We start from the raw sequence: 26748 nt of genomic DNA, 5'->3' as shown, positions 1-26748 counted from the left end.
ATTGATAGAGGTTTTTAGCTAAGGGTAGGGCCTATATACATGTGGGGTTTGGTATGTGATCTTACCACTGTGGAATTCACACACAGAAGCAGCAGCATCATAATCAGCAATGATTACACATGACATTTCCTGATGAATGCACCTGCAACCTTAGTATTGATGAATGCTGTTACAAAAAAAGAATGTCCTTTCCATACAAACAATACATGTATCTCTTTAGACTACAAATAATTAAGGAAACTACTGTTCTACAGCCAATGACAGCCTATATCTCTAACTTAAGATCAGGGTTTATTAAACCACACAACTTTATGGATGCCAGCGATAAGAGTAAAAGGAAAACAAATAATATTATAGAGGAAAATACAACACTTCTACCACAACTTGTCCAACCCATATTTCAAAAACTTTTGTTGTTGAAATGACCACTGGTTATGGCAGAAACTGTCCTTGTCTATACTGTAACTGTTACTATCCTGTAACAGATGTCATTATACCAATGTATTTTTCTCTGACTGGAGCTGAGAAACAAATCTGTAGAGTCTGACCTTCTGGGCCTCTCGGTGAAGCTGGCGCTCCTGGTCCTGAACTGTTCCTGTGTGCTGGACACAGGGGAGTGATGGGAGGAGGGGGAGGACGCACTCCGGTCTTCTATTGGCACGTTAGACTTCAGACCCTGCAGCATTGAGAAGGTAGCACAAAGCCTTCACATTCTGATAAATTATACTGACAAAGTGACAAGGTGAATAAAAGCTCCAATTGGGAACTATTTGTACATGTACATGTATGCAGCTTTAGATGTTCTACTGAAGGATGACTGCAGTGTGAAAGATGCCTGTTACCTTGAGGAATACTGGTACATCCACTCTACTTTATATACTACAGTGACAAATTCATATAATCTGACACATGTACTATTAATACTGCTTAATGTCCTATTCAAATTCTAAGAATGTGAAGAGAAGAGCCCTCAGTAGACTTGAGTTCCTGTTGCCCACCTTGGTGATGTACTGCACAAAGCTGCGGCGGAAGGGCAGTCTGCAGCGGATGAACCACATGGCGATCACATGGTGTGCCATGGCAACAATGTACTGGGAAAACCTGGAGAAACAACAGTTAGTGGGGAGTCTGTTTTTTAGCAACAAAGGACAAGTTCTATCTACATGAAGTCAGGTTTTCTTCGATAGACTCTTTCTTACAGTCATCATTATTCTTGTCTATATAGATAGACATCACAATGTCTCCTTCCAAGTAAGATGTTACACAATGTACATTACATAGCAGTCTTACTTGAATGGGTTTGTATAGGGCAGGGCAATGGCAAAGATGCTCATGTACTGCTCCTCTACAAAGTTGGCATACAGGTGGGGCAGCCGAATCAGACCTGAAAAGGCACAGAAAAAATGTTTTTCTTTTCCACAAAAACTTCAAGAGAACTCCATAATGTCTAAAACAAAAATGGCGCCTTAAATGTTATATCAGCACCAAGGAGAGATACCGATAAACTATTTCTGCACCATATCTGGAAGCAAATTTTGTGCTACAAAGTATGTGACATGTTGAGGTTGAAAGGAACAGAATATCATGACATTGTACACCTGTAACACATTACCTGAGAGGAACTCCAGTACAGGGATGGCCATGGCTACTGTGGCTGAGATCTGAGACAGGCGCAGGAGCACAGATGGCAGCATCCTCATCATGACGTCTCTCATCTCCAGGCTGCACACAGTCAGGGCACACACACACTGCTGCGCACACTTGGACACCAGGCCAGACTCCAGGCAACGTACAAGCTCTCTCTGTGGTGGAAAGCACTGACTTATGCAATAGTCTTATAAAACTAATGGACATTCTAAAGGCATATTATGTTTTGTCAGTGTCACTTAGCAAAAGTTTCTCATACATTATCAAAATGTGGCAAAAATCCAGCTGCTCCACACATACATGTACTGGTAGTCATGCACGTGCATTTGTCTTGTAAATATACTTTACTAGATTGATGGTAAATCACATTCATTTACAACTCTGTTGGACAGAGCCTGGGATGTCCATCCATAGATGCACCAGTTAGACTGATTTATCTTTGGGAGGTTGGTGAGATGTCTTGACACATGCACTCTACCTTCACCCCTGACCTCTACATTCTGACAAGGAGATACTTAGTTCCTCAGCTGTCTATCAAAGTCTGTCTGCTGTCTGTTGTGTACATGTACATGACATGCTCAGAAGCTGCACTTCCTCATGTGCAAAGTTCAAAGGCAGTAGGAAAGGAGTGGCTACAAGCCTGTTTGTGAGTATGAACCATAACAATTACATAATAATATATCTTGTATGTTATTCTAAAGATGAGGTAGAGCTATCATAACCATTATAATTTTTCATATTTGAATATTGATTAAACAAAGCATGTCAATTCTAAATGACTGACTTGGTGCATTCTAGCTAATACATTGCAGTAAGTTTATATTGCAACCTACACAGAATATAAAAATGACACAGACAACATTGAGTGTAAATCCTTCTTCCAGCAGTTACATGTAAGGCAAACTGACTCCTTCCTCTGACAGATGAGGGGTGCTTTCTATCCAAAATGGTTGGCTCAGACCCACATTTTTTCCGTGCCAACTTCTTATAGGAAATATCTTGCAATAACATAATTAAGTGACTAATTTGTTTAAATGAGATAATCCAAGCCAATTTCCTGCTACAGATACTGTGCCAAGATTGAAGGTTTCCCATAGGATAACCTATGCACCAGTTTGAATCTAAGATAACCATTTCACCAATGAGTCTGCAGTAGAACCAATGAAGTCCCATCCACCCACTCCTCACATACAGTAGCAGAATAGATCCATATCTGGCAATCCCAGTACATTTGTGTGGGGCTACAGCACAGACTTATACTTCATGAGAGTCCTTTAAATGATACTCCACACATTCACAACTGTGGAATCCTTGATATGAATTTCTGTACATTTTGGATTTGTCTAAGGAATGGTAAAAATTTACCTGGCTTTGAAGTTTTCACTGTTTGACATTATTTTGGGCTGACAGGCCTGGTGCCTGCTAGTCTAGTGACAATCCCACAATCCTTCTGCAAACATTTGGGATCAGGTTTGTGATTAAAAAATATGCTGCAAAATCTGCTATGATGCTGGTATGACTATTTCAAGCCTTTTGGAATGTGATTCGACTGGTAGACATGTCAACTCTAAATTCTTGACTTTACAGGGATTTTTACTTATCTGCTAAAGAAACACAAATCAACGTTAGGCCGTACCAGCTTAATACTTTGTTCTGGTACGTATACAGAGTGATGAAGGGTAAGTCTTGTGAGTTGAAAGAAATTATACTGAGGTAACCTTGTCAAAATCTGTCCTTATGATGCTAGTTTCCATTATTTTGAAAAGCCTGCACAAAAGACTGAAAAGAAGTTTGCTACAAAAATAGTAGACAGTAAATAACCCTCCATAAATCCGAACGGAAGTTATTCATTGCATCACCTTCTTTACTTTCATCGTTGAACCACACATGGAAAGGCTTTAGGACAAGAAAAGGAGGAAATGTGTCCATGGATCACAAGGTCTGAGCTTTGTGTGTGCCGGTTCTTGTCCTATCCATCTGCAGCCCAGGCATCTGGGTACAAGAGGCCAGGAGATAAATGTAACAGGAGGAGGCTGGGGTCCAACCTGCTGATGACACTTCCTGATGTAGGGTGCTGCCAGGGTTGTATGCCACTATGAACCGGAAAATTACAAACCTGATGTGTTTATAAATGCACTCATTGGGCCAGAACGGAGTCTATCTGGGCAAGCAAAGTTGGGGCAAAGATGAAAAGTTAGCTGGAAAGGCTGGGCTACCAATTCACATGGGATAAACATTCACGTACATTGTACAGCAATTAGACTGCGGACTCATCCACCAGCGGACAAGTGATGAGAGTTTAAAGCATTTTGCTGGGGGGTGGGGGGTGGTTGGAGACACAATGGAAAAACCCTACATATCAGAGACAGGGTGTCATGAACCATTGACCCAACTATAAAGTTATCATAAAGAAAACTAAACAGTTTCCCATGTGTCTTCTCTCCCAAGGACATCGTTTTTTTATGTTTCATACCAACTCAGCCTCACTATCATTCACCTGTTGTGAGTAACCTCTGCCAACAGGTCTGTGTGGATAGAGTTGCTGGTCACTAAGGGTCAGCTGCAGATCTGCTGTTACAGCAGACATCTTTTCCTCAAGCATGTTCTAATAAAAAGTTATAAAAACAAATAGAGTCACTAAATATAAAGTGGTTTGACAACTTGTCCCCTGACCCAGGTCATGTTCCTTTCTTGTGTGTAATAATGACATGTCTCTAGGACTGTGTGGTGATGTTTTTTCTTCAATGAACAATGGACCTACATTCTTTTGTTTGCTGTCAATCATACTGACACGTTCTGATGACAAGTGGGAAAAACTTCTTTCTTCTGAACCATGCTTTTTGTAATCTGGAATTCACCTGGAAAGTGATTCATTGTTGAGTACAATGAACATCATGTATGTACCTGTCACATTTTTACATCAGCCTTGGTCACCTGTATATGTATGCTGTGTATTTCTGCTAATGCACTTTGGTTTTTTTACTGTCTGATCAAAATAATTGCACTGCTATACCAATGAATGGCAGAGCATAGCTAAGAACACTGTGTGCTGCTGCCATGACCATGAACTTGCTTTGTGTGACTTCCTCTGTTATCCAAACAAGCACAGTAGCCAGGATTTGTTTGACTAAGTCAGTCTCGCTTCAGGGGTGATAAACCCTGGCATGTTCCAGACAGACAGCCTCGGCTTCTGGTCCTGCCCTCCACAACAAATTGCCTTTGGAAACTGGACACCTTAGAAACCAAGCCAGAATCCTCATCTCTTCATGCTTGGCCATTACCGGTTTTATCTGGTTTTTCGGTCCCTAACTGCCTCTCTTCCCATTGCCAAAACTAGGGCTTTAATCGTTTCCCTTTGCCAATAGAAACATGTAACAGAAGCACCAGGATAAATCCTTGAAATCCCCAATGTATTATGATATCTGTTTTATCTGACTTGTAAAGCCCTAAATTTTCCAAAAGCCACCATACTAAGTTGTTCTGGCATGACACAAAGTGATGAGACCAGGAGATACGAGGCAGTTTGTGTCTTGCTGCTCTAGCACTGCTCAGGCCTTGCCAGGGCTGGTAACCCCGGACTCTGCCTTGTTGCCTAGCAACTGCTGATGTGTTTTCACCACCCACAGGGGATGTGGGCAGGGCCTTACACTTACAGTTAACCATCGCTCAACAGGTCTTCCCTATCAAAGGGCCTGGGTTTGGGCAGCGGGCAGCAGGCGTGTGGATATAGGACCAGTGCGGGTTGTGCAGAGAGCAGTTAGAGCAGCGAACAATCACACCCAGCAGTGACCAGCTCCAGAGGTCAAGTTTGGAATGTAACACGTCCTCAGCACCACAGACACAGGGACAGCCCATTTCCTCTAGCCGGAGTCACACTTTTCCGTACTTTTAAACTTTCCACTTGCTGAGGGAAAGGCATTCATCCAAACAGGATTCTCTCATGGTGTTTCTTGGAGGACTTGGAAGTGGGCTCTTGTTAAGATCAAGGTACGTGACTCTTTACTGAAAATTCTTACTGAAATTTCTACAGAAAACCTTTAACACAGAAAGTCTTATTAAAAGGAAGAATGAGCAATTGAAGAGCTGCAAGCTAACATTTGAAATGCTTATAGTCAATGACCTGCTATTTTGCCCAAGAGTACGATGGTCAGTTTTCACTCAACAGTCAGTTTTCTCTCAAAATAGCCTAAGGCCTATCAGCCATTGAATATACATGTACTGCACACATCTTAATATTTATATGTCTGATATCTTTTTTTCAAACGTATGGATATATAGAGTTGTCATTTTAAATTTGTCGAGTTCAGTGAAGTGCACTTGAAACTGCCATATAAGTGTGAATGGAATGAAACTACAATTGGTGACAATGTATAGTATTTCCTCATCTATACATAGATCTCATAACTTTTCACTCAGTGTTGTGGCCCCTGGGTGTCCTTTGGATAATTTTATAACAGCTATGGGCCAAGCATGCAATGCACAGGGACATTAGAATGTCAGATCCTTGGCACAGGCCCACCTGCTGGCCATTCTTCATTCAGCAGGAAACCTTCTGTCACATTAACAATAGCACTTTCTACATCAGATTCTGTGTGTGGTCTAGTGATTTATGAACTTGACTTTTATCTCAATTTTAAACCTGGTGCTTTTTGAACCAAAGTGCCCTTGAACAAGCTGGGGTTCATTTTGTTTCTATCAGTAATACATCGAGACAGGTTCATTGATATTGTTGTATTCATATGGATGTGATGAATCTATCATACCTGTTCAGCCAGGTATCAACAAATCAGAAGTGTCGGATTTACTAATGTATGGAAAAACCTGACTTTCACTTCTATTTATTTATGTTTACAAGTTCACTATTTCTGGAGGACAGAAGATGTCATTATTACACACAAGAAAGGAACATTTCGCAAAAGGTCTGAAATCTTCATTGAAGCTACGGTTCCTCGGAACAGTTGACATCTTAAAGATTAATTGGAGGCAGACTTAAAGTCACCTGTGGTATTTCTCAGGTCAGAATCTCCGCTACAGTTTGGGATTTAAAAGGTGCAGTTGCCATGGAAACGTATATTACTCCATCCTGACAGATGGTTTTGCTTGCCAGACATTTCCTCCACATCCTCCCTCACATCTGACACAGGTCACGCATCTCTGGGACTACACCACCATCTCATGGGGAGGACATTGTTTTCAATCAAAACTAATTGTGTCAATGTAAGCACACTATTGGGCTTTTGAGTTACACAGTAGCCATTTGTCTGACCAGTGTGACTATTCACAAAGTGGGACTACATAGTTACTTTTATAATTAGATTGGTGAAGTGTGACGAAGAGGTTTCAATATATGTAACTGCACAAATCCAAATTGTACAATCAAGGACATTACCATACTTATATCTCTCTATATAATGTCATTGGTACAATTGATCACTAAAATAAAGTATTTGGTTACATCCCTTTTGTTTGTCATATACACTTCATATTTTACCAAACAGGTGGAGTAAATTTTTAACACTAATACTTGGCATGTCTAATTTAAAGACTGTTAGTATCTACACTTGGATCTTACAATGGCCATAATATGAAACACAAGTCTGGAGTCACGGCTAACATATATCCTTGGAATGCACCATGGATACCTTATGGAGTTGTTGTGGGAGGAGTAGGCAGAGTGGTGGTAGTTTTACCTTTCATCAGTAGGGTCTGGGGTTGAATCCCACTTGAGAGTGAATCAAAATTCCTATGTCTGATGTAAAAGATAAGCTGAAAATGCATGGCACTGTCTTTTTTTTCCAAAACCAGTAATGTCAGTGGTCTCTCACGTTAATCCACAATACACCCTAGATGTAAACTTTTACTTTAATTTAGGAAGTATAACATACTGATTGAGAGATGTAATAGTACTTTCAGATGACAGTTGGGATGAGGCTTTCATGAACGTCCAGTAACAACTTGAAACACACATGTAGTCCATTCTACTATAATGCCCTTGAAGTTCAAGTTAAAATCTGAAAAATGACTTTCAACTTGATGTCTTCTGTCCAGTGTTTGGTTGAGAGGGACTTCTGCTGCTACTATGTTGTGTGGACTTGCACTTATACTCAACATGTCTCTTGTGCTGTAGGTTCAAAGGCATGCTGAGGGGAGCAGACATCCTGACAGTCGGGTACAGAAAAGGTCGTCCCATGAACTTTAAACCAAGCATAAGCAGATAAACAGTAGCTGCTATCCAGCTGCCCTTTCAAGGTGACTGTAATCCTGTGGGCAAGTTGTTGGAGAGTGCTGTAATACCACGCCTGGTCGAATCTCCGGACTTGAATGAGGAGCTAAGCCAGGATTTCTTGGGCCTACTGTGTATGGTTCCACGCACGCATGACTACAGGAATCAATTGAAGTGGACAGACGCTGAGACCTGCTGTGTTTCTATGAATAGCTGCAGGCTTAGTAGGTACAGAAAGCAGCACAGGTGCGGAGAAAGTGGGCAGTCTTCCAAGGAAGAGAAACAGTGACAGAACCTTTTTTGAAAAGTTTTTCAGCAGATGTTTGCCATGATGTCTAGCAAACACTGTAAGGTTTCCACAATGTACTCTATATTGCTGGTAGTGATTCTGTTTGCCATTCAGGATACCCAATGTCAAGACATCTATGCAAGTGAAAAACCGGAGAGTGCGAAAGGGCTTTTCTTCATAGATGCTGAACAGGAAATGCTTTCAGTGCCTGCGGAGAGGAAAGGAGCCGCCGCCATCTATTCTTCAGGACAGCCTCCAGACTCTACAGCCGGCGTGTGTGAGCCCTGTGTCTGTAACCTCAAGGACAGCCCAGGTCCGCCCGGCAGGGACGGCAAGGCAGGACCGCCCGGTATCCCCGGGAAACCAGGCTACAATGGAGTCAACGGCTATCCTGGACCAATGGGGCCGAAAGGCAATCAGGGATACCGAGGCTACAAAGGGGAGAAGGGAGATCCTGGAGTGGACGGCAGACAGGGACGTCCTGGGATCCGGGGGAGACCGGGGCGGAGAGGAGTGCCGGGTGTGCCGGGCAAGCCTGGGGATGCTGGGAAGCCAGGCAGCGCTTCGGAGGCAGCCGCCTACCTGTCAGGGGATCAAACTCTGATCAGATCTCGCCTGAAGGTAGCATTTTCTGCCGTAAGGACAGAGAGCTACGGACCCTTCATCACTGATGAACCTGTTCCCTTTGACCTCATCCTCAGTAACTCAGGTGGCTTCTACAACAACAGGACGGGCGTGTTCAGGGCACCAGTTGACGGCCACTACCTCTTCCACTTCCACCTGATGAGTACCAACAAGGCTGCAACAACTTTCGTGGACTTGATGAAAAACCATGAAAGCCAGGTCGGTGCGGCCTTCTATGGACCGGCTTACGACATGGCCAGTAACACGGCGATTCTCCATGTGCTGAGGGGACATGAGATATGGCTGAGACTGAGGAGACATCGGGCCATCTACAACCCCAGTAAAACTGGCAGGTACACAACCTTCTCAGGCTACCTGCTCTTCTCCGACCAATGATGCCCCAGAAATAAATCTGTTATTATGTACTATAGTCAAAGGTATTATGTACACTATTACTGTATCTACTGTAGTCAAAGGGTGCCATTTTTGTATAGATATGGAAGGAGGTTCTAAGTGCTGAATCTGAAAGAGGAGGGCATATTTTAAAGAGGAGGGCATATTTTAAAGCAACATTTTTATTGCAATGGGTAAAGATGGTATGACTCCTGTTGCCTGAAACCTCCAAATACTTTTATCTTTGTCATGTACAAGGTTGTTATCTTTGAAGAATCAGTTCCCATCTACAAAATGTATCCTAATTCTTTGACAATCATTTGGGTAGCCTCATGAGGCAAAATTATTTTTTCAAGCTACACAAACATGCCATTTCCAAGAAAGCAGTGACTACTAATGCTAGAACTCAGACAGGACTTTCATGGTTTATCATCAAGCATGCTGGCAGCAACAGCAAAACTCACTCCAGAAGAACATTTTCTGGTTTCAAACCCTACTGAGACATGCTATAAGCGATGCTAATTGGTACATCCTCCAGAGTGAGATCATATTTACACTGGTGAGGTGGTTAATGTGCCCTTGAAAGTGTCAGACAGTGACAGACAAAGGAGATGTTGACAAGTACTAATGACTGCATGTTCACTTGTGGTGAAGGTCAACCAGAGCTGCTAGCTGGTCAGTTTTACTGGCAGCAGTCCAGACATCTGTTTTATAGAACTAGAGAGGATCTAGTACAGGGACTGTTCAATGGCTGTGAGCTCTATCTTTGTTGGAAATTGAAGATGAAGTCAATAAAAATGTTGATTTTCCTCAAGCTAGGCCACATACAATGTACATTTGATGGATGACACTCTCTGTGACACATTAGATCTGACAGGAGAGCAAAAAAAAATTTTAAAAATCAGCCTTTGAAGATGATTTTTGAAAACAAAAGAGGCAACAGATTTTGTTGAAAAAAATGTGTACAAAAATGCCCAGACACCTTACTGCACCTTATAAAGAGAATATGATTTGAATCAGTCATATGACCCTTAGAAAAGCATTTCTCTTGACGTTTTAGGTGTTTATTTTTCTTAATGCATGTGTAGTTATATACAAAGGGTGTTTTAACACCCTTTGTATTAAAATACGTAGGCTGGTAAGGGGCAGTGCACCTGTGTACTTGGATGAAGAGTCACCAGATGTAATCCTCAAGTAAGCCAAAGAGAATGATAAAGGTTGGTGTTGATATGTACTTGATTTTGCAATGTTCTAATATCAAATTATGCCTTATATAAAGACAATTTTTTCTTTCAAAGAAAACATTTTTTCTACTAGTATTTATTCTCCAGCTACAATTGTCTATAATGGGAGCACGTAACTGATATCTGGACCTGCTTGATGAAGTCAATAGTCAGGTAAAGGTTTTTAGTTCTAGCTGCACAGTAGAACCTCGTCCTTCAGAAACTACACTCACTAAGTGCTGGCTTTGATCCCAGCCATTCATCTTAGATTCATATTCAAAGAATTTCCTCTGACAATGATCGTTATAGCACATGGTCAACTTGTTTTTCAGCCCCTATTTGCAGATTTTCCACGTTTCTGACCCCTCTGTGTCAGACGTAGATTAACCTCCCTGTTGTGGGCAAGGTCGTTCACCAAGGTTACAGCACACATGTACATGTACATCAGCAGGAGGAGGGTCAAGTTTAAGTGTCTGATAGTGAAGTATGTGTATCTTGACCTGTCTACTCTTACAGATGACTGGCGACAATCAACAAGGAAATGGGCAAAACAGAAAAGGCAAGGTACATGTATGCTACAGGGCAGGGCAGAATTCTTTAACACTGTGTCAGTTGGCATCTGATTCAATACCAGGTTTGGAAATACTGATATTTTGACACAGTCCAGATCTCTTACTGCAGACCTACACATGTACATGTACAAAAATGTAGATACAAAATAATGCACAAGCTTTACTATTGTATGTAAGATGAGAGTGATCCTGAAGTTTAATGTTGGCTCTACTGGGAAGTTCTTTCCCCTGGGACTCAATCATAAGTCTACAGAAAGCTCTATAAAGTTGCCTCTTTGAGCACAAGGATCTACATGGCTTTATAAGGATGTTGTGATACGTCAAGCTGCTCATTTAGAATCCTGCAACCCACAGTGGAAGAATGTTACTGTGGTCTTGAGAACTGTTACAAGTTAGGAATTTCTTTCTTTTGCATTAGGCCACACACATGCATTGGATACAGATGTGAAACCCTGCAACACTTCACTCCCTAAGTAACTGCTTGACTGACATAATCTTGTCAGGAGTAGGACTGTTCTGTGGTCTGAATCAGCAGGTGTTCAGGAAGGAGTGGGAGGCTGCGGAAGTTCCAGCTGCGAAGCGGAGGTGGAGGATAAACAGTTTCTCTCCTGACATTTCAGTTGGAGTTCAACACCACTGTCACAATAATCCTACAACAATCACTTGCCTTGTCCTTGAGTTGAAAAGGACAACAATGTGACAGTTACGACCAGATGAATGCATTTGCCACCTCCAGTTAAAATCTGGTCATTAATTTTTCTCTGTCCTACACAGAAACAACACAGCTCTGGACAGAAACCACAGATAGAGGAGGATTGATTTGGCACTGGGTCTTCACTCTTCATATATTACCACAGTTGTACATTCCTGGGACATTCCTAGAAGTACATTGCTAGTCTCAGGGCACAATGTCATGTACAGCCACAAGACCTGTATATGTAAAAGTTCAACTACTGAAGGAAACTCACACAGTAGTGAGGATTAAGATGTATGTTTTTCAGACTAGTTGAGGGGTATATTTATAGAAAAGGCTTGTCCTGACCCCCAGGGTCAAGGCTGTGGGAGAAACACGAGGTGTGTCCTTGTCCCTAGGATCGTGTTCCCAGAGGAGTTCCATCAGCCAGGAGGGCAGGGTTCACTCCCAGGTCTGCATGGTGCGTGCTGTCTGCAGCAGGGCAGACCTGTTCCTGGGGAATCAGTATCCCTGCACAGGGCTCCAAATCCTTTTTTTATGTACACCTGCACTGGTGTAGCTGCATTGAAAACTACAAGCACAAGTCAAATTTTACCTGCGCCACTCAGAATTCAGGCATTATGCCTTTTACATACTATTAGGTGGTGACAGTCAATACAGCAAATGAAATCCACATACACCTACATTTGTATGTAAACCTAGTTCATGGCCCACTGCAGGTTAGGTGCAGGTAGACATACATGTACAGCTCCAATTTTACCTGCACTACATGTAACCTGCGTAATTTATGCAGGTGGTTCATGTATTTCAAGCCCTGCTGGCAGCATGCAGTGTATCTGGTAACCTGGTGTTTGTAAGACTTTTATCCACTTAAACCATTTCCTCTCAGTTAAACAGGAACATGTGAGCTTAGCGTGTGAGCATACGAGTCAGGTAGTCGTCCATTTAAACATCAACAATCCTGTATCACTAAACAAGTGTTCTCAATTAGAAGTCACAGAAACATATCACAACATGACTTATGACAGATATGACTTATGAGAGATGTTGTTCTCTATCATTGTTAACATTGTAACTTTTTGGTGACATCCCACGCACAATAAAGAACCCACCATAACTTTCGAAAAAGAGTAGGGTCATGCCCCAGTGGGTGATGGCCCAAATCCTACTGTATGTAGTTGGTGATTCACTTCAAATCACCCAGACAGGCAAACCCCTGTCTCATATCAGCCACACTGTGATTTAAATCATCACCCGGACAGATCTAGGCCTGGTGCACCCCACCTTGTATCAGCTACAAAAATGTAATGAAAGGGTACATGTATATCACCTTGTAAGGGGTGGTAACTCTGACAAATACAGTTATGACGAATAGAACAATTAGGTACACTTTGACTCACCTGCCTAGTCTGGTCCAGGTGTGCGTGGTAGGTGGCCAGGGCCGTCAGGACGGGGTACATGTGAGACTGGAACTCTGAGCGGGGGAAGTCTTTAGGCGTGTGCTGTAGCTTCTCCAGGATGGATCTCTGGCCAACCTGATGAGTACAGAAAGTCATAAAGTTGGGGGTGGACTGGACAGACTAGCAAGGGTCACAGATGGTGGTGTGAAAAGGTATACAGTCTGATCACAACATAATGATATGATAAAATTTCAAAAACAGCTGATAGGTAAAATATGCCATCATTTAGGGGGCACACCCCAGTTTATTTGGGGCCTCTTTTCGAAGCTGCACACCCTCAAATCTAGCGACCGTCTCTGGCGTGGAATAATTCGGAAGGAGAATAACTGTATATGGGACGAAAGGGTATCTCTTCAGCTACAAGACAAGCTGAGTTTGGTTTCTTCAACCTTTTTAAGTTTGGTAAAATCAACGGAAACAACATTATTTTCACTCCAAAATTAATGCCCAAAATTGCGAATTTTCGCGTAGGATAATCCCACAAAAAAAAATTTTCCGGCAGAAATGACTGATGCTGGCAGAAAGACCCAAGCCTTGACTATACCCGAGTAAATTATAAAGAAAATTCTAGTACTGTAATTTTCTAAACAGTCCACGGCGCGAGGGGTTGCAAATCCACCCCTACGAAGCCACAGAGCGAAAACTAGGTCAAACGGGCGGATTACACTTGGCGCGCAAGGATACCCGGAAGTAAGGTTCGGAGCCAAAAGAAATTTTCACCCCAAAATCACCATTTCTTACACTCTTCAGCCATGTTAATGTTTAATGATACTTCGTGGCAGTTTATAAGAAATGTCACCTCAAACTTGGACCCTCAAAACCCTTTCGTCACTTTTTTACAACGGACTATCACGGACCCCGGTCGCGGAAGAACTGGGGTGTGCACCGTTTATGAGCAATGAAAGTTTGGTTATTCAATCCACATTTGTTATTTAACAATGGGTAACGTTACATGTACATTCACAATAATGATTAAGTCTTCAACCATACTATAAGGAGTAAGATATATCATGTTAGAACAGACAAGTTGAGGACAGACCTGCAGACATTGCCTGGAAAGCAGTGTGATCTGAGAGAGACATGTAAAGTATTAGTACTAAAGTAGTACAGAAATAGAAGGATGACTAACTACATTGTAATGACAGTTTCAACATGATTGTATATCTAGTGAAGAATAATTATGACATGTTAGAAATAGACAGAAGATGCTTTGAACAGTGAAGCAGAAAAGTTCTGTTCTCAAATTCACAAGGCATAATGCAATAACTATTCAAGACAGAATCAAACTGTAACTGTTACAGCATATGGAATCCGATGTGTTCTGCAGACCTACCATGGTACAGAGTTTGGAACACAGTTCCTCCACATTGGAGACATGTCCAGACAGGATCAGGGCTTTGTTCTGTAGAGCTTCTGTCAGCTTCTGTAGAACCAGCTTCAGCACTTCCCACTCTGTCTCCTGCCAATGACAGAGAGAACACACTGTAGATGCTTCATCTTCAAATCCAATCTTATCTTAACCTTTAAGCACTTTAATCAACATCGTATCAAAGTTATACAATGGTAATCAAGACAAGGTGCTAACAGAAAGTACATGTGATCAGTTCTTCCTAATATACATGTGCCCGTCCTTTTGTTGAAGGAGGATTCCTAAATTGCCAATTGAAAGAGCTTTTGAATCAAGATATCAGAAAGAAAGTTATACAAAAACAATGTACATTGTAGCATTGCAGGCACATGTCTCATCCTGGTACTTACGTTCCCGAGGCAGGTAAGGATGGAGGAGAGAGCCTTGCAGAAAGGCAGGCTGGCCATCTTGAGAGCAGACCCTGGGGTGGGGGACTTGGCCTTGAGGGAAGTGGGAGGGGAGGTGGCACGGGAGCTTCTACCACTGCCGGGGTCCCTGGGGGGAGGTAGAAATGTTACAAAATGGACACTATGATGTAAAACGTACTTGTGGGAAACTACAAATTTCAGTTTTCTCACTGAATTGTAATACTGCCTAAATATCATACAGTCTTTAGAGTCACCATCTCTCAGATCCAAATCTTTGCAAATTCAAGCTTAATTCTTTGGACACACCTCCAAGGCATGGCAAGCTCTTGTCCTTAGACAGTCTCTGCCTTCACAACTATAGAGGCATTTGTGAGTTTGGTTGTGACAATCACTTAAACATACATGTATAAGGTTTACAGAACTACAAATAAAAGTGGCCCATCTGGGTGTTACTAAAATGTAAACATGACTGAGACAGTGGGATGGGACAGGTACTTCATGTCGCAGGTGATGTAAGCTGTGAACTTGTAGTTGCCGTCCTTGTCCGGCAGACCCAGTCTGTGGAGCGTGTCGGCTCGCAGGTGCAGAAGGCAGGTGAACACCTGCAAGGAGACCAAAGTAGACAAATCAACCCATACTTTGTGCTACAAGCATGTCAGAAAATGATTGTTGTTTTGTAAAGTTTAATATACTTATACATTTGTACCTTGGCTCTTAAGATATTGTGAAACAATAAACATATTAAGATATAGATACAATAATTAATCATAAATGTGCCTTGTGAATGACCAAGAGAGAGAACTTAACATTGATGTCACACTTCGGAGAGGCCAGTCGTGACAAGTCTCACTGGGTCACTCTACCGAGGAAGGCCAGAGTAACTGGTCAAATGCTCTATGTGAAAGCATTTCCCTTTTGTGTTGGAACAAAAGTTTTACCTTTAAACATGAAACTACCAACACAGATGAACTTTTATGATACAATGTAGTACAATAATTGAGACTTTAATTCTGCTCCCCCCCTCTATAACTAACATACAAGAAGTTCTCTATCAGCATCTCAGATTCCTGCTATCCTGACTGATGTCTGCCCCTGAGTGTTCCCACCTCCAGCCTGATCTGACAGGCGGTGTGAGCCTTGTAGTGGTGCTGGTAGTGAGACAGGACGTGGCCAATCAGCATGTCGTACACCTGGCAGGCATGGGTGGACGGCAGCTTGTACAGCTTGGTCTGTGGGACAGGGAAAACAGATTACTGTAATTCACTTAATGTTCACGCCACGGTAGCAAAAATTCAGGGTCTGAGAAGAATGGAGGTGTCCACGAATGTACATGTTCACAGTAGCAGCAGGTGTGGAGGAAAGGTCTGTGAATTATTTGTTAACAGTAATGATAAGTTCGTGGTACAGAAGTGACTGCACTTTGGACTCAGAAAGACTTGAAATGAATGGCTGTGACCAGTGATCTGAGTATGGCCAAACTGCTGACAACATATTACACTATGCTGACCAAAACCAGCCTGTCCATTGCACAAGGCCATTCTCTGGGGATTGAGACAGAAAATTTACATGGCTTGAAAGTTAATGCAAAGGGAAACATAGACAAGCCTCGAGAAATTAAGGCATTACTATATAATCTGGAGAAACATTTCCAGATTACACAGATTCTAAAAGTAACTAGTTAGGAATGAAAACCTGTCCCAGGATGGGTTTAATTAACACCAGAAGGAAACCAAGGATGTAGTTCCAGACATGACTCCTGTGAGTAGATGACTGCAGCTGATAAACCCAGTCTCCTGGTGACCCACCTGGAACAGCTCGATGAGCCCACGCACAGCTGTCTGGATGTCAGCCAGCTGCGAGTCGTCCACAGCTGCTGGTTTGGCTTCAGCTGTTCCATCAGGTGTGGTGGGCAGGGGTTTCTTGGTGTCCATTGGACGGGAAATCACCTGAGGTGCACAGCAGATACTGAGTCTGTCATTCTTAACCAACCTTTACATGTAGCCGAGTCAGTATCCTTACATGAACATAAAAGTCTTGTTACAATGAAAACTACATATAAATGCTACAAAATGTACCTTTGACCTTGAAAGTTTGTTTCTCCCCAAATGTAACTATTAGCTTATACATGTATGAAGTGGTGCAAAAATTTGTAGGCAACATAGATATTCTTGAGATTACAATCAATCCATATAATATTGTTCAAACTTTGAGTATTTTCTTTGTCACTCAACAATCTCTACAATGTATATCTTTAGTGCAAAAATGTCTAATCCCTGCAAGACAAAGAACAACAGAGTGATAAACCAGATAGTGAGTGAGTGAGTGAGTACAGATGTGGGTTTTACAAACATAACTACTCCAGTGCTGCACCTTCTCTATGATAGCCAGGATGTCCAGGCATCTCTCTGTGTTACATGTCTGTGCCAGGTCCATCAGCAGCTGCACTGCAACGTTCCGCACTTCCACGTCAGGGTCGTCCGCAATCTGACCCAGCTGGGGGATCACCACACCCTCTATCAGGTTCTCCTGAAGAAATACAGGTATAGAAAGTCTTACATGGATGGACAAGTTGCTAGAAGTTTGTCAGTAGTACATGTAGTTGATTTTTGTGTTGGCTGGATGGTTGTTACTTTGTGAACAGGATATCAGTAAGTCAAAATTTAAACTTATCTAGATTTTCAGTCTAAAAATCTCATCAAAGATCTCTGCAAAATTGAATATTACATAATACACATGTATACACCTAAGATCATTTTCATGCTCTTGGATACTACAAATGTACAAGGATGGTCCCACTAACCTCATACAGGTGTCTGGTGGAACTGAGAACAGCAGACAGAACATCCAACACCTTGATTCTGATGGGGGTGCGCAGCTCATACCTACAAACAAAACATAATTGATATGTTAGAAAGGTTGCTTGACAACAGGCATTGAAGCAGTTGCTGCAGTTCTTGCATAATTCAAAAGGTGGTGCTTCACGCAGGGAAAAGGATGTGTTTTCCTGGTAAATTGGCTGGCCAAAGTCAGGTGTATACCATTTCTTCCTACATGAACCAGTCAGACCCTTCAGTCTTTTTCTTTAACACGACAGTTCCATTGCTCTTCAGATAGAGATACCAATACTTCCTAGTCCTCCTTCCATACTTCTATGAAAAACTTTTGTCCTATGTCATAGCACAGAACAACATAGCAAGTTGAGGTAGTCTGTGTATTACCTGAAGTACTTGTCCATGAGGTTCTGCAGGTTGAGGATCCAGCTGTCCTTGGCAGGGTGGATGGACTGGGCACGGTACGACACCAGCAGGAGGACTGAACTCTCCTGGACAACCGGGAGGAGAGAAGTCAGAACTTAGCACTGAATTAGGATTATAACAACATTTAAGTGTTGACTAGTTCTGTTACTGTTCATTAGTGACACTAAAGAAGGGCGACCACATCTGGAAGTACATTGTAATCTCCATAACCTATCCAGTTACGAGTAGTAGAGTTTGAATTGTCTGTGAACACCAGAAAATTTCAGCTGTCAACTGAGTTCAGTTGACTTGTTATCTCTTTTATATACAACAGTTGCTCAAATTTAATATGACAACACTTACAGGTCTTTTGCTGGCAAATTTCTCAATGATTCCAAAGAGCCTCTCTGACGACCCGTTGAAGCACTTGTTCTCATGTAGAAACTCCACCGTACTCAGGACGGCGTGGAAGTTCAGCAGGAGGGACTCACTCGCTCCGGGGGATGTCTGGTACGGGGAAACAAAACATGCACTCTCAGTGACTAACTGTGGTAATGTTTGGAACAAACACTCAAGCATGCACATACATTACAAACACATATCCACATACACCTACACACACACAAATGTGCATACGCAGAAACATACACAAAACAAACTTTGAACCCTAGCCTCTAAGTACTTGACACATTGACCCCTGACCTGGATGTACTTGAGCAGAGCCTCCAGGATGTCTGTCAGGATCTCCCAGGTGACCTGCTGCAGGTCCTTCCCATACTTCTTAATCAGGCGGTGGATGATCAGCACCACCTCGTACGCCACGATTGGGTTGTTGGACGACAGCGCCTGGGGAGAGGACACAGTCTGTGGTCTGTCTCACAAGCTTTATGATTTTGAGATTTTGTGAATAGGGTGGTAGATCACAGGAATTGAAGTTTTCTTACACACAACCAAGTCATTCTTACATGGTACTTGTCAACTAAACCATGCCATGGTGGTGGATTGAAATTTTCAATTCCTGAAAAGTGACAAGTGATGTTCAGATGAATACAATGTGGGGAAGCTTTGGACTATTCTTGGGAGTTAATATTTTTGTGGAAGAAAACAACTGTGGAAAGAGTGCAATGCCCACCTGGAGGAATGATGGCAGGACAGATGTGGGGGTGAGTCGGAGGGAGTTGACTCTCCCCGCCCCCCACAGACTCATCCCCACATAGAACACAGCTCCTCTCAGCAGCTGGTGGTCAGACCGGTTATGGCTACACAAACACACATCAGTCAACATTACATCCAACTGGAAACTGAATTCTCGAATTCCAGAATGTTGATATTTCTACAGTCCAAGCCACAACCTTCTAATGTGCTCACAGAAAGGGACACTCAGTTTAAACAATGATACGACTGAAAGTAGGGAATTAGCACAAGCTAATCTAACTGATGGCCAATCAGCACCAAGGAGATTTCTGGAACTATTTCCACCCTTGTTTTAACTTCATATATTCTCCTTTCACAATTCTTGTAAATCAGGTTCATTTGTGTATGTTACCTGTCCTGTAGGATGGTACACATGGTGTAGATACTGCTGTGGCCCAAGTGGGTTCCCAGAAGGTTCCTCATCAGCTGCATGGGCAAAAAACAAACTTATTCAAAGTCAAAATGCCCGAATCATTTCAAGGCTAACAGGGCTTGAAATGCTCTTTTCTGCATGCCTGCAATTCGAAACTACCTGTACCACCAAAATTTTACCTGCACCACTCATTTTCATAAAAAAACAATACTCCAAGGTGGCCATGGTGTGATTTATGATCTTATACATGCACGACAGGTTACAACTTACAACTGTGTAACAGGCTGTTTGGTGTAATATAGCTAGCTGCTGTCGCGCTGCATGTCTGCGAAGCTGAGGTGTTACACTGAAGGGTGGTTATACTGGCTATACAGATGCAGATACAGAAATGTGAACTGTGTAGCTCAGGTTTGGGTTCATACTGGCCATGCATGACTTACAGATTTCAGACTTGCTGTACCATAAAATTTCTGGTGTTTAATTATCTTCAAAAAATACAGACTCATACCACATTATACAGACAAAATAACACCACAAATCTTGTATCATGTGGTGGCTAATTTTTACACCATTGGCAATGAAAATTTTGGGTTGAAATGTCAACAGCCAGTAAAAGATTTTAGGAAGTTTAAATCCTTTGCATTTTACAGTTGGTTATTGTCTGTAAGGCAAACAAAAATCCACAAGAACTCAATATAATGTATTTTTGCCCAGCACATACATGTACACATGGAGAGGTGCAGGTTAGGTGCAGGCAGACATCAGAAATACCTGCACAATTCAATTCAACCTGCACTAACCTGCATATGCAGGTGGCAATTCAAGCCCTGAAGGAGAAATTTGAGAATTAGAGAAATAAGAATTTTTTATGGAATAATCTAATGGATTCGTATCTCCATTTCAACCACCCTTGTTGGTTGGCAAGTTTGTTTGGGAACAAAATCAATCAATAATACATTGATTCTCATAACTTTCGTCTTGGAAAAAAGAATTGAATATTGGATACAGAAGAGTTTTTCAAAAATGACCGTTTGTGCTCTCACCTTCCAGCTGGTCTGGCAGAACTTGTCCACATTGATAGTTCGACAGAGTGTGGTGATGAACTGGTACAGAGACTCTGATGGCAGACAGCTATAACACACCACAGCATCCAACACACGCAGGGATGCCTGGGAAAGACAGGGACATTCACATAATAGGCAAATGCTGTAAGGGAAGATACACCACAGATGCCTGCAGCAATACTGATAAAAAACATCCTTCCATCAATTTTATTTTAAAAAATCCTCCCTTACATTTATGAAAGAGTCAAAACAAAATATTCTTACTACATATTCTTGCCACTACACATTAACAAATTCACAAGCGAAGAACTAATTTAGGAGTGATCGTATAAAGATTTTGGGTCATTTTTTTTCTGTTTACCTCAATTTCCTCTTCAGAGTTGGCCTGGTTACACACATTACAGGTGTGGCTGTAACACACAAAACATGGTAAGTATACCCAGTAGTCCAGTACCCACATTCATACAACATGTAACAAAACAAAGAGCATCAACATACCATCATTTTGACCTAGTTCATAGATTCTCTTGTTTCTTTGATTTGTAAATTTCTTGCAAATGGTGCCAAATTGATGCTACTTGTACTAGGTTCATCTACGCAAATCAAAGTGCTATAATACAAGGAGAACAAATTAAACAATTAGGCAGGAGAATCCAGAAGGATTATGACTCACTGCACAAGGCCGGCTACAATCTCCTCATCCAGGAAACTGGAGTTGAACTTGATGACATTGACCATCAAGGTCATGAACTCAAATGTTCTAAATAACAAGAGGCATCATGGGAAATAGTCAGAGGTGTATGCTACTGCAGGTTGAAGGTGTGTACTAAAAGTAAAGCAGATATGATGCATCTTTACATGGCTTTAATTGTTGAATTGAACATTTATAGTAATACAGCCAAACCTGTACAAGTGACCCACTCTATCCAATGTGACTTTTTAGAGGTTCCTCATTTCTCCCATTGATATAGTTGTACATGCTGATCATAGTGTTTCTCCTAAACAAAACATTGAAATGTCTACCTATCTGTTAAAGCTATGACTATGAGTGAAACAAGTGTGAAACAAATAATGAGTAACTGACCTTCCATAGCTGACAGCATCAGGCATCCACTCCAGCAGGAAGGGACCTGGACAACAGGACAGACAGACATTAGTGTGAGGAAAAGTCTAACACAACTAAGAGAAAAGTGTAGTCCAACTTAACAACCAACTTACCAGTCTCCTCCTCAAAGTTTGTTATGTCCTTCCCGTTGTCACTCAGGGCCTTAAACACCTCCAGCCTGGAGTAGAGGAGGTCGTTATTACACATGGATTCATACAAAACTTCATGTTGGCTCAAAACTACCTAACAGAAGATATAAAGGACCAATTTGGTAGGTGTATTGTTGAGAGACAGATAGAACTGACCTTTCTGGGATGTCCTCAAACACCTGATGATGTCTGACCACACGGAAGAAGTGGGCTCTCATGATGCCCAGTCTGTCATACTGGGGACAGAAGCAAGCAGCACGTTCATGCACTCAAACACATGTGATCGCAACACACATTAAGTAAAGTGATATCTAGGAGCAGTGCTTCTCATCAGTTGTCAATAAATGAAAAAACCCTCAGCTAAATAATCCTTGATCCAGAACAGAACAGAAAAAGGAACGTACAGCTACTAGAAATGTTTTCCCCTACTCACCTGCCCCAGGATGAGTGACTGCACAAATCGCAGGGCGACGTGTCTGGCCTCGGCCGAGGCCTGCGGATCCAACAGGTCCGAGATGTTCAGCCACAAGGCCTCCACAGCATTCTGAGATGGTTCAGAGGTTATGATTAAAAATATGCCAAACGGTTATACCAAGGTATTTAACCTCCTTGGTTATACTATATTCACGTCGCACAGCGAACTTTTGGAAGAAAGCTGAATGATACAAGATCAGTCAAACAACTACAACCTACCAGAAATAGCAGCCTTGGGTTATCTGATCTGATTTGTCTAGGTACTTTTGCACCCATTCTGATGCAATGTTGATAAACTTAATACCCACATCTTCCAGCAGTCTGCTGGCCACAACATCTCCAAACTCCCGCAGTGCCTTGAGACGGTTGGTTAGGGGACTCTCAGGACCAATCTCCTGTAGAGCAACAAAACAGAGATCAACCTGAAACCTAAGCATTTCCTGCTATGCTGGGCGCACTATGAAGCTAAATGTAACTGTTATAACAAGGAACAAAAGATAAGCATCAAGTAAACAAGGTGGCATCTTTCCCTGGCGGTTCTCCCTCACCTTGAGTAGTTCAGGTGTGCAGGTGATCTCCTCTCTCGTGTCCTTCCCGTGGATCCCGCTGGTCACCACCCGGCTGGGTTTGGGGCGGAACAGCTGCTTCACCTTGTCCTTCAGAGTAGTCGACTCCTTCCCACCCTGCTTCGCCATCTTGCCTCACTCTACACTGCTCTATGGACAGACGCGTTGTGGGGAGGGGGGCGAACCTTTTCTAGACATCGTCTGGTAGGAAGAATGTTAAAATTTAAATAAATAATGTATCATCTTCATGTGCAACCTGAGCACGTTCTGTTATATACGGTTCAACCTTCAAAACGTTCTGAACTTCGAGAACTTGCCAGTAAAATAATTTTATGGTGTCATGAGATCAGCTGTCGGAGGCGGGGGGCGGCAGCATAATTCATAACTTTGAACCTCCTTACACAAATAACGTTGAAACATTTCTCCCTTTTACTTCTACTTATCAAATCTATATGCACCACACTACCCACCAAGGCATTTATGAAGAGCTATGAAACATGCAAAAGCTAACCTAAAATCCATCGACGAGTTCCCAACTTTGCTTTGCCCTTCTGATCGCCATGATGGTGAAAACTCCATCTATCAAAAGCGCCCCCTTTTAATTTGCAATAGTACGGCAGTTAGACCAGCGTAGCCTACATCTAATCTCCAAGCAGATGTTTAGGTGGTGAAAGACAGTATCAAATTGGCCAGGAAGTATGGTTACAGTCTGGCCAATGGACACTAACTGGCCAATTTGATACCGTCTTTTGCGCCACCTAAACATCTGCCTGGAGATTACCTACACCAGGCGTTTCTACGGGGGTACGGATGGTACAATTCGGTAACAAAGGCCAAGTGAGTAAGTCAATGGGGAGTTTAATTTCCCTGTCAATGGTCATGGATAGCCTGGGTGCCAGACGCTAGCGTTCATAAAGCGATAGATTTTTTTTGTGTCCGCTACTGTATCCGCCGCCCAACCCCAGGCTGCCCCAAACCCAATATCTTTCACGCTAGGAGATAATTAGAGCCAGTGTGCAAATCAGGGTCGGCGGGGCGTGTGGCTTTCCCGGGCCGAGGAATTATCGCTGACTCGCGGTAGGGGATGGCACCCAGGCTAGGTCATGGATAAAAAGAGCATGCTTGTATTTTTTGTATGATAGTATGACAAAATGGAACTTATGTTGGTCCAGTGGTTCGGACGTCGGCGCGGATGAACGAAAGGGACACGAGACTACCTGTCCGATTCGTTCATCTAGACCAGACTCTGGTCACAACTCAAAAGCTTCTTGAGCGAAGCCTGTTTGGGGTTTCTCTTATCTTAGCGGATCCAACGATGTCAAATCTGGTGAATGCATATGGGGAGCTAAAGGTTTATGTGTAGGATTCTCATGTACCCAGATGATTTTATAATGGGTCAGATGCGCTGAGGCATGATACGACAGGAAATTAAGATGATTTAGTATAATTATAATTTTCATCATTTGTAATGGTATAGTGTTTATATCTGTACTTTCTATATTATATTATATAGACGTCTATAACTAGTATAAGGCATCGGAGTGAACAAGACAGCTCTTTTGGGTTATGTGGGTGGCCCTGAAAAGGGCCGGGGTTGTTCTTGTAGGTCAGATGGTCTAGCCGCCGAAGCCGTAGAGAGTGCGGCCCTGGCGCTTCAGAGCGTAGACAACGTCCATGGCGGTGACGGTCTTGCGCTTGGCGTGCTCGGTGTAGGTGACGGCATCACGGATGACGTTCTCCAGGAAGACCTTGAGGACGCCACGGGTCTCCTCGTAGATGAGACCAGAGATACGCTTGACACCACCACGGCGGGCCAGACGACGGATAGCGGGCTTGGTGATGCCCTGGATGTTATCACGCAACACCTTCCGGTGACGCTTGGCGCCTCCCTTTCCAAGACCCTTGCCTCCTTTGCCGCGTCCAGACATGATTGATTCTGAATGAAGTAACTTCTCAGTGTTAAAATTCTACATTATGTACCCGTATTGCGGACTTCGGCGGAATGCGGTAAACAAACCACCAATCAGAGGTTAGATAGGAATGATTCACCAATCGGAGACGATATCGCACTATTGACCAATCAGCGTACACATTTTACACCAACCGCGTATGAGACAACGTAGGGGTGAACCGTTAATGTGTGTTAGCTGGTGTGCCCACAGTAAGTGTAGGGACCGATCAATAATTAACAATTTTGTGCATTTTCGGACGTGATCGAAAGCGCCTGTTTTGAATCTTGACATCCCATTGGTCAACAACGTGAATCCACTGTACTGGTATATAAATGCATACAGGCAGTCGAAAACCCAACGCATTTGTTCACATAACGATTGTAATCGCAACTCTTGACAATGTCTGGACGTGGAAAAGGAGGCAAAGCCCGTGCAAAGGCCAAGAGCCGATCATCCCGTGCAGGGCTTCAGTTCCCTGTCGGTCGTGTGCACCGTTTCCTGCGCAAGGGCAACTATGCCGAGCGTGTCGGTGCCGGCGCCCCAGTCTACCTGGCCGCCGTGCTGGAGTACCTGACCGCTGAGATCCTCGAGTTGGCCGGCAACGCTGCCCGTGACAACAAGAAAACCAGGATCATCCCCCGTCACCTTCAGCTGGCCGTCCGTAACGACGAGGAGTTGAACAAGCTCCTGTCCGGCGTCACCATCGCCCAGGGAGGTGTGCTGCCCAACATCCACGCCGTGCTCCTGCCCAAGAAGACCGCCAGCAAATCTGCCTAGATTCATCCGTTCTTTGTATACCCCGGCCCTTTTCAGGGCCACCCAAATATTCCAGAAGAGCTTGTCGTGTTAATGTTGATAGTTGTCTTATTATTAACATTCATCAAATACAATACAAATGTTACAAAAGCTACAAAGATAGTACGCATGATCAATGGCTGTGGGGAACAATATGATAAAAGGAGCTGGTTCCGCCCGGAGTCGAACCGGGTCCTCACACGGACGCACTCCGTGCCGCCTGGACCAGCCGCGGTGTTGGCGGCGGCAACAGGCGGACACGGGTACAACATGCGGATGTGCGTGCTGACCGCTACACCACGGCACCAGCTGGTATCAGGAGCTGCTGAACTTGTAGTTGTATTTGTGGCTTACATTTAGGTCAAAGTCTAGCTTGATTCCCGTCGTGCCTCAGTATTCATTCAATGGTCTCACTCAAGGTGAGAATAATGCTGGCTAAACGGTGAACTTGAATTTGCAAATAAATCATCAAACCCTTAGAATTTGCTAGGATGCTATATGGTTCTACTGTTATTAGATTCAAACATATTTACGATGACCCTCCATCTGATCAGTCTTCTCTCTCCATGGAAAGTCATCATATATAAGAAGTGTCACGCTTGCCAATAACACATTATACAGAATGTCCTTGCACACATCATCCTCAAACACTTCAAAACAAAACTTTCCCCTCATTGGAGGAGCATGTTGTCATTTTGTCGCTTTAGAATTACAGATATTGCACATTGTAAACATTGAATTGAAGAAAAATTGACAAATTATGCAGTCCTTTCATGGTCCTGTTGATTTTTCAAGCAATGTCATGAAAATAGGCCAATCAGTTTATTATCAGACAATCGAATTTTTAACACGCTCACTCCCGATATCTGCTTGAACGGTCACTTCGTCGTGTTTATAAATGCAGATAGAGACATACGGTAAACATTGCATCATCGCTCA

At 42.8% G+C, this 26748-nt stretch overlaps 4 protein-coding genes across 8 annotated transcripts in view; 2 read left to right on the top strand and 2 right to left on the bottom strand.

The window, feature by feature from the left end:
* LOC109484627 (tuberin-like) overlaps positions 1-23259 on the bottom strand; it is a 34023-nt gene extending 10764 nt beyond the window's left edge. Inside the window, exons 1-28 of one of the 5 annotated variants that reach the window (XM_019787997.1) lie at positions 23045-23259; positions 22805-22891; positions 22456-22566; positions 22179-22258; positions 21987-22051; positions 21853-21898; positions 21442-21528; positions 21130-21178; positions 20748-20873; positions 20505-20531; positions 19684-19757; positions 19270-19396; positions 18840-18983; positions 18501-18644; positions 18118-18223; positions 17702-17784; positions 17272-17427; positions 16707-16847; positions 16008-16130; positions 15397-15503; positions 14884-15028; positions 14459-14584; positions 14165-14194; positions 13066-13200; positions 1613-1802; positions 1291-1384; positions 999-1101; positions 549-676 (exon numbers count right to left, since the gene is read on the bottom strand). In XM_019787997.1, coding sequence (XP_019643556.1) covers positions 549-676; positions 999-1101; positions 1291-1384; positions 1613-1802; positions 13066-13200; positions 14165-14194; positions 14459-14584; positions 14884-15028; positions 15397-15503; positions 16008-16130; positions 16707-16847; positions 17272-17427; positions 17702-17784; positions 18118-18223; positions 18501-18644; positions 18840-18983; positions 19270-19396; positions 19684-19757; positions 20505-20531; positions 20748-20873; positions 21130-21178; positions 21442-21528; positions 21853-21898; positions 21987-22051; positions 22179-22258; positions 22456-22566; positions 22805-22891; positions 23045-23191 — 2981 coding nt within the window. In that variant the 5' untranslated portion in view covers positions 23192-23259. The remainder of the gene's footprint in view (positions 1-548; positions 677-998; positions 1102-1290; positions 1385-1612; positions 1803-13065; positions 13201-14164; positions 14195-14458; positions 14585-14883; positions 15029-15396; positions 15504-16007; positions 16131-16706; positions 16848-17271; positions 17428-17701; positions 17785-18117; positions 18224-18500; positions 18645-18839; positions 18984-19269; positions 19397-19683; positions 19758-20504; positions 20532-20747; positions 20874-21129; positions 21179-21441; positions 21529-21852; positions 21899-21986; positions 22052-22178; positions 22259-22455; positions 22567-22804; positions 22892-23044) is intronic. The other 4 variants (XM_019787977.1, XM_019787991.1, XM_019787984.1 and 1 more) reach the window with 4 other exon arrangements.
* LOC109485308 (collagen alpha-2(VIII) chain-like) lies at positions 5382-9199 on the top strand. Its single transcript, XM_019788852.1, has 2 exons — positions 5382-5634; positions 7775-9199. Exon 2 carries the CDS (start codon positions 8190-8192, stop codon positions 9177-9179), a length of 990 nt encoding a protein of 329 aa, XP_019644411.1. The 5' UTR covers positions 5382-5634; positions 7775-8189; the 3' UTR covers positions 9180-9199.
* A 1403-nt stretch (positions 23260-24662) lies between the features above and the next one.
* LOC109485848 (histone H4) lies at positions 24663-25000 on the bottom strand. Its single transcript, XM_019789522.1, has one exon. The coding sequence runs from the start codon at positions 24988-24990 to the stop codon at positions 24679-24681; it is 312 nt and encodes a 103-aa protein (XP_019645081.1). The 5' UTR covers positions 24991-25000; the 3' UTR covers positions 24663-24678.
* Positions 25001-25351: 351 nt separating this feature from the next.
* Positions 25352-25866, top strand: LOC109485744 (histone H2A-like). The gene has a single exon (XM_019789423.1). It carries the CDS (start codon positions 25414-25416, stop codon positions 25789-25791), a length of 378 nt encoding a protein of 125 aa, XP_019644982.1. The 5' UTR covers positions 25352-25413; the 3' UTR covers positions 25792-25866.
* Positions 25867-26748: the final 882 nt, after the last annotated feature.

The sequence above is a fragment of the Branchiostoma belcheri genome, unplaced genomic scaffold (assembly GCF_001625305.1).
Source record: "Branchiostoma belcheri isolate BF01 breed outbred unplaced genomic scaffold, Haploidv18h27 scaffold11, whole genome shotgun sequence".
NCBI lineage: Eukaryota > Metazoa > Chordata > Leptocardii > Amphioxiformes > Branchiostomatidae > Branchiostoma > Branchiostoma belcheri.
The sequence above is the reverse complement of the archived record's forward strand: the minus strand, read 5'-3'. Positions and strand labels throughout refer to the sequence as shown.

Excerpts from the sequence above, each read along its gene's own strand:
- LOC109485848 (XM_019789522.1), bottom strand. The coding sequence starts at position 24,990 with ATGTCTGGACGCGGCAAAGGAGGCAAGGGTCTTGGAAAGGGAGGCGCC.
- LOC109485744 (XM_019789423.1), top strand. The coding sequence starts at position 25,414 with ATGTCTGGACGTGGAAAAGGAGGCAAAGCCCGTGCAAAGGCCAAGAGC.
- LOC109485308 (XM_019788852.1), top strand. The coding sequence starts at position 8,190 with ATGTTTGCCATGATGTCTAGCAAACACTGTAAGGTTTCCACAATGTAC.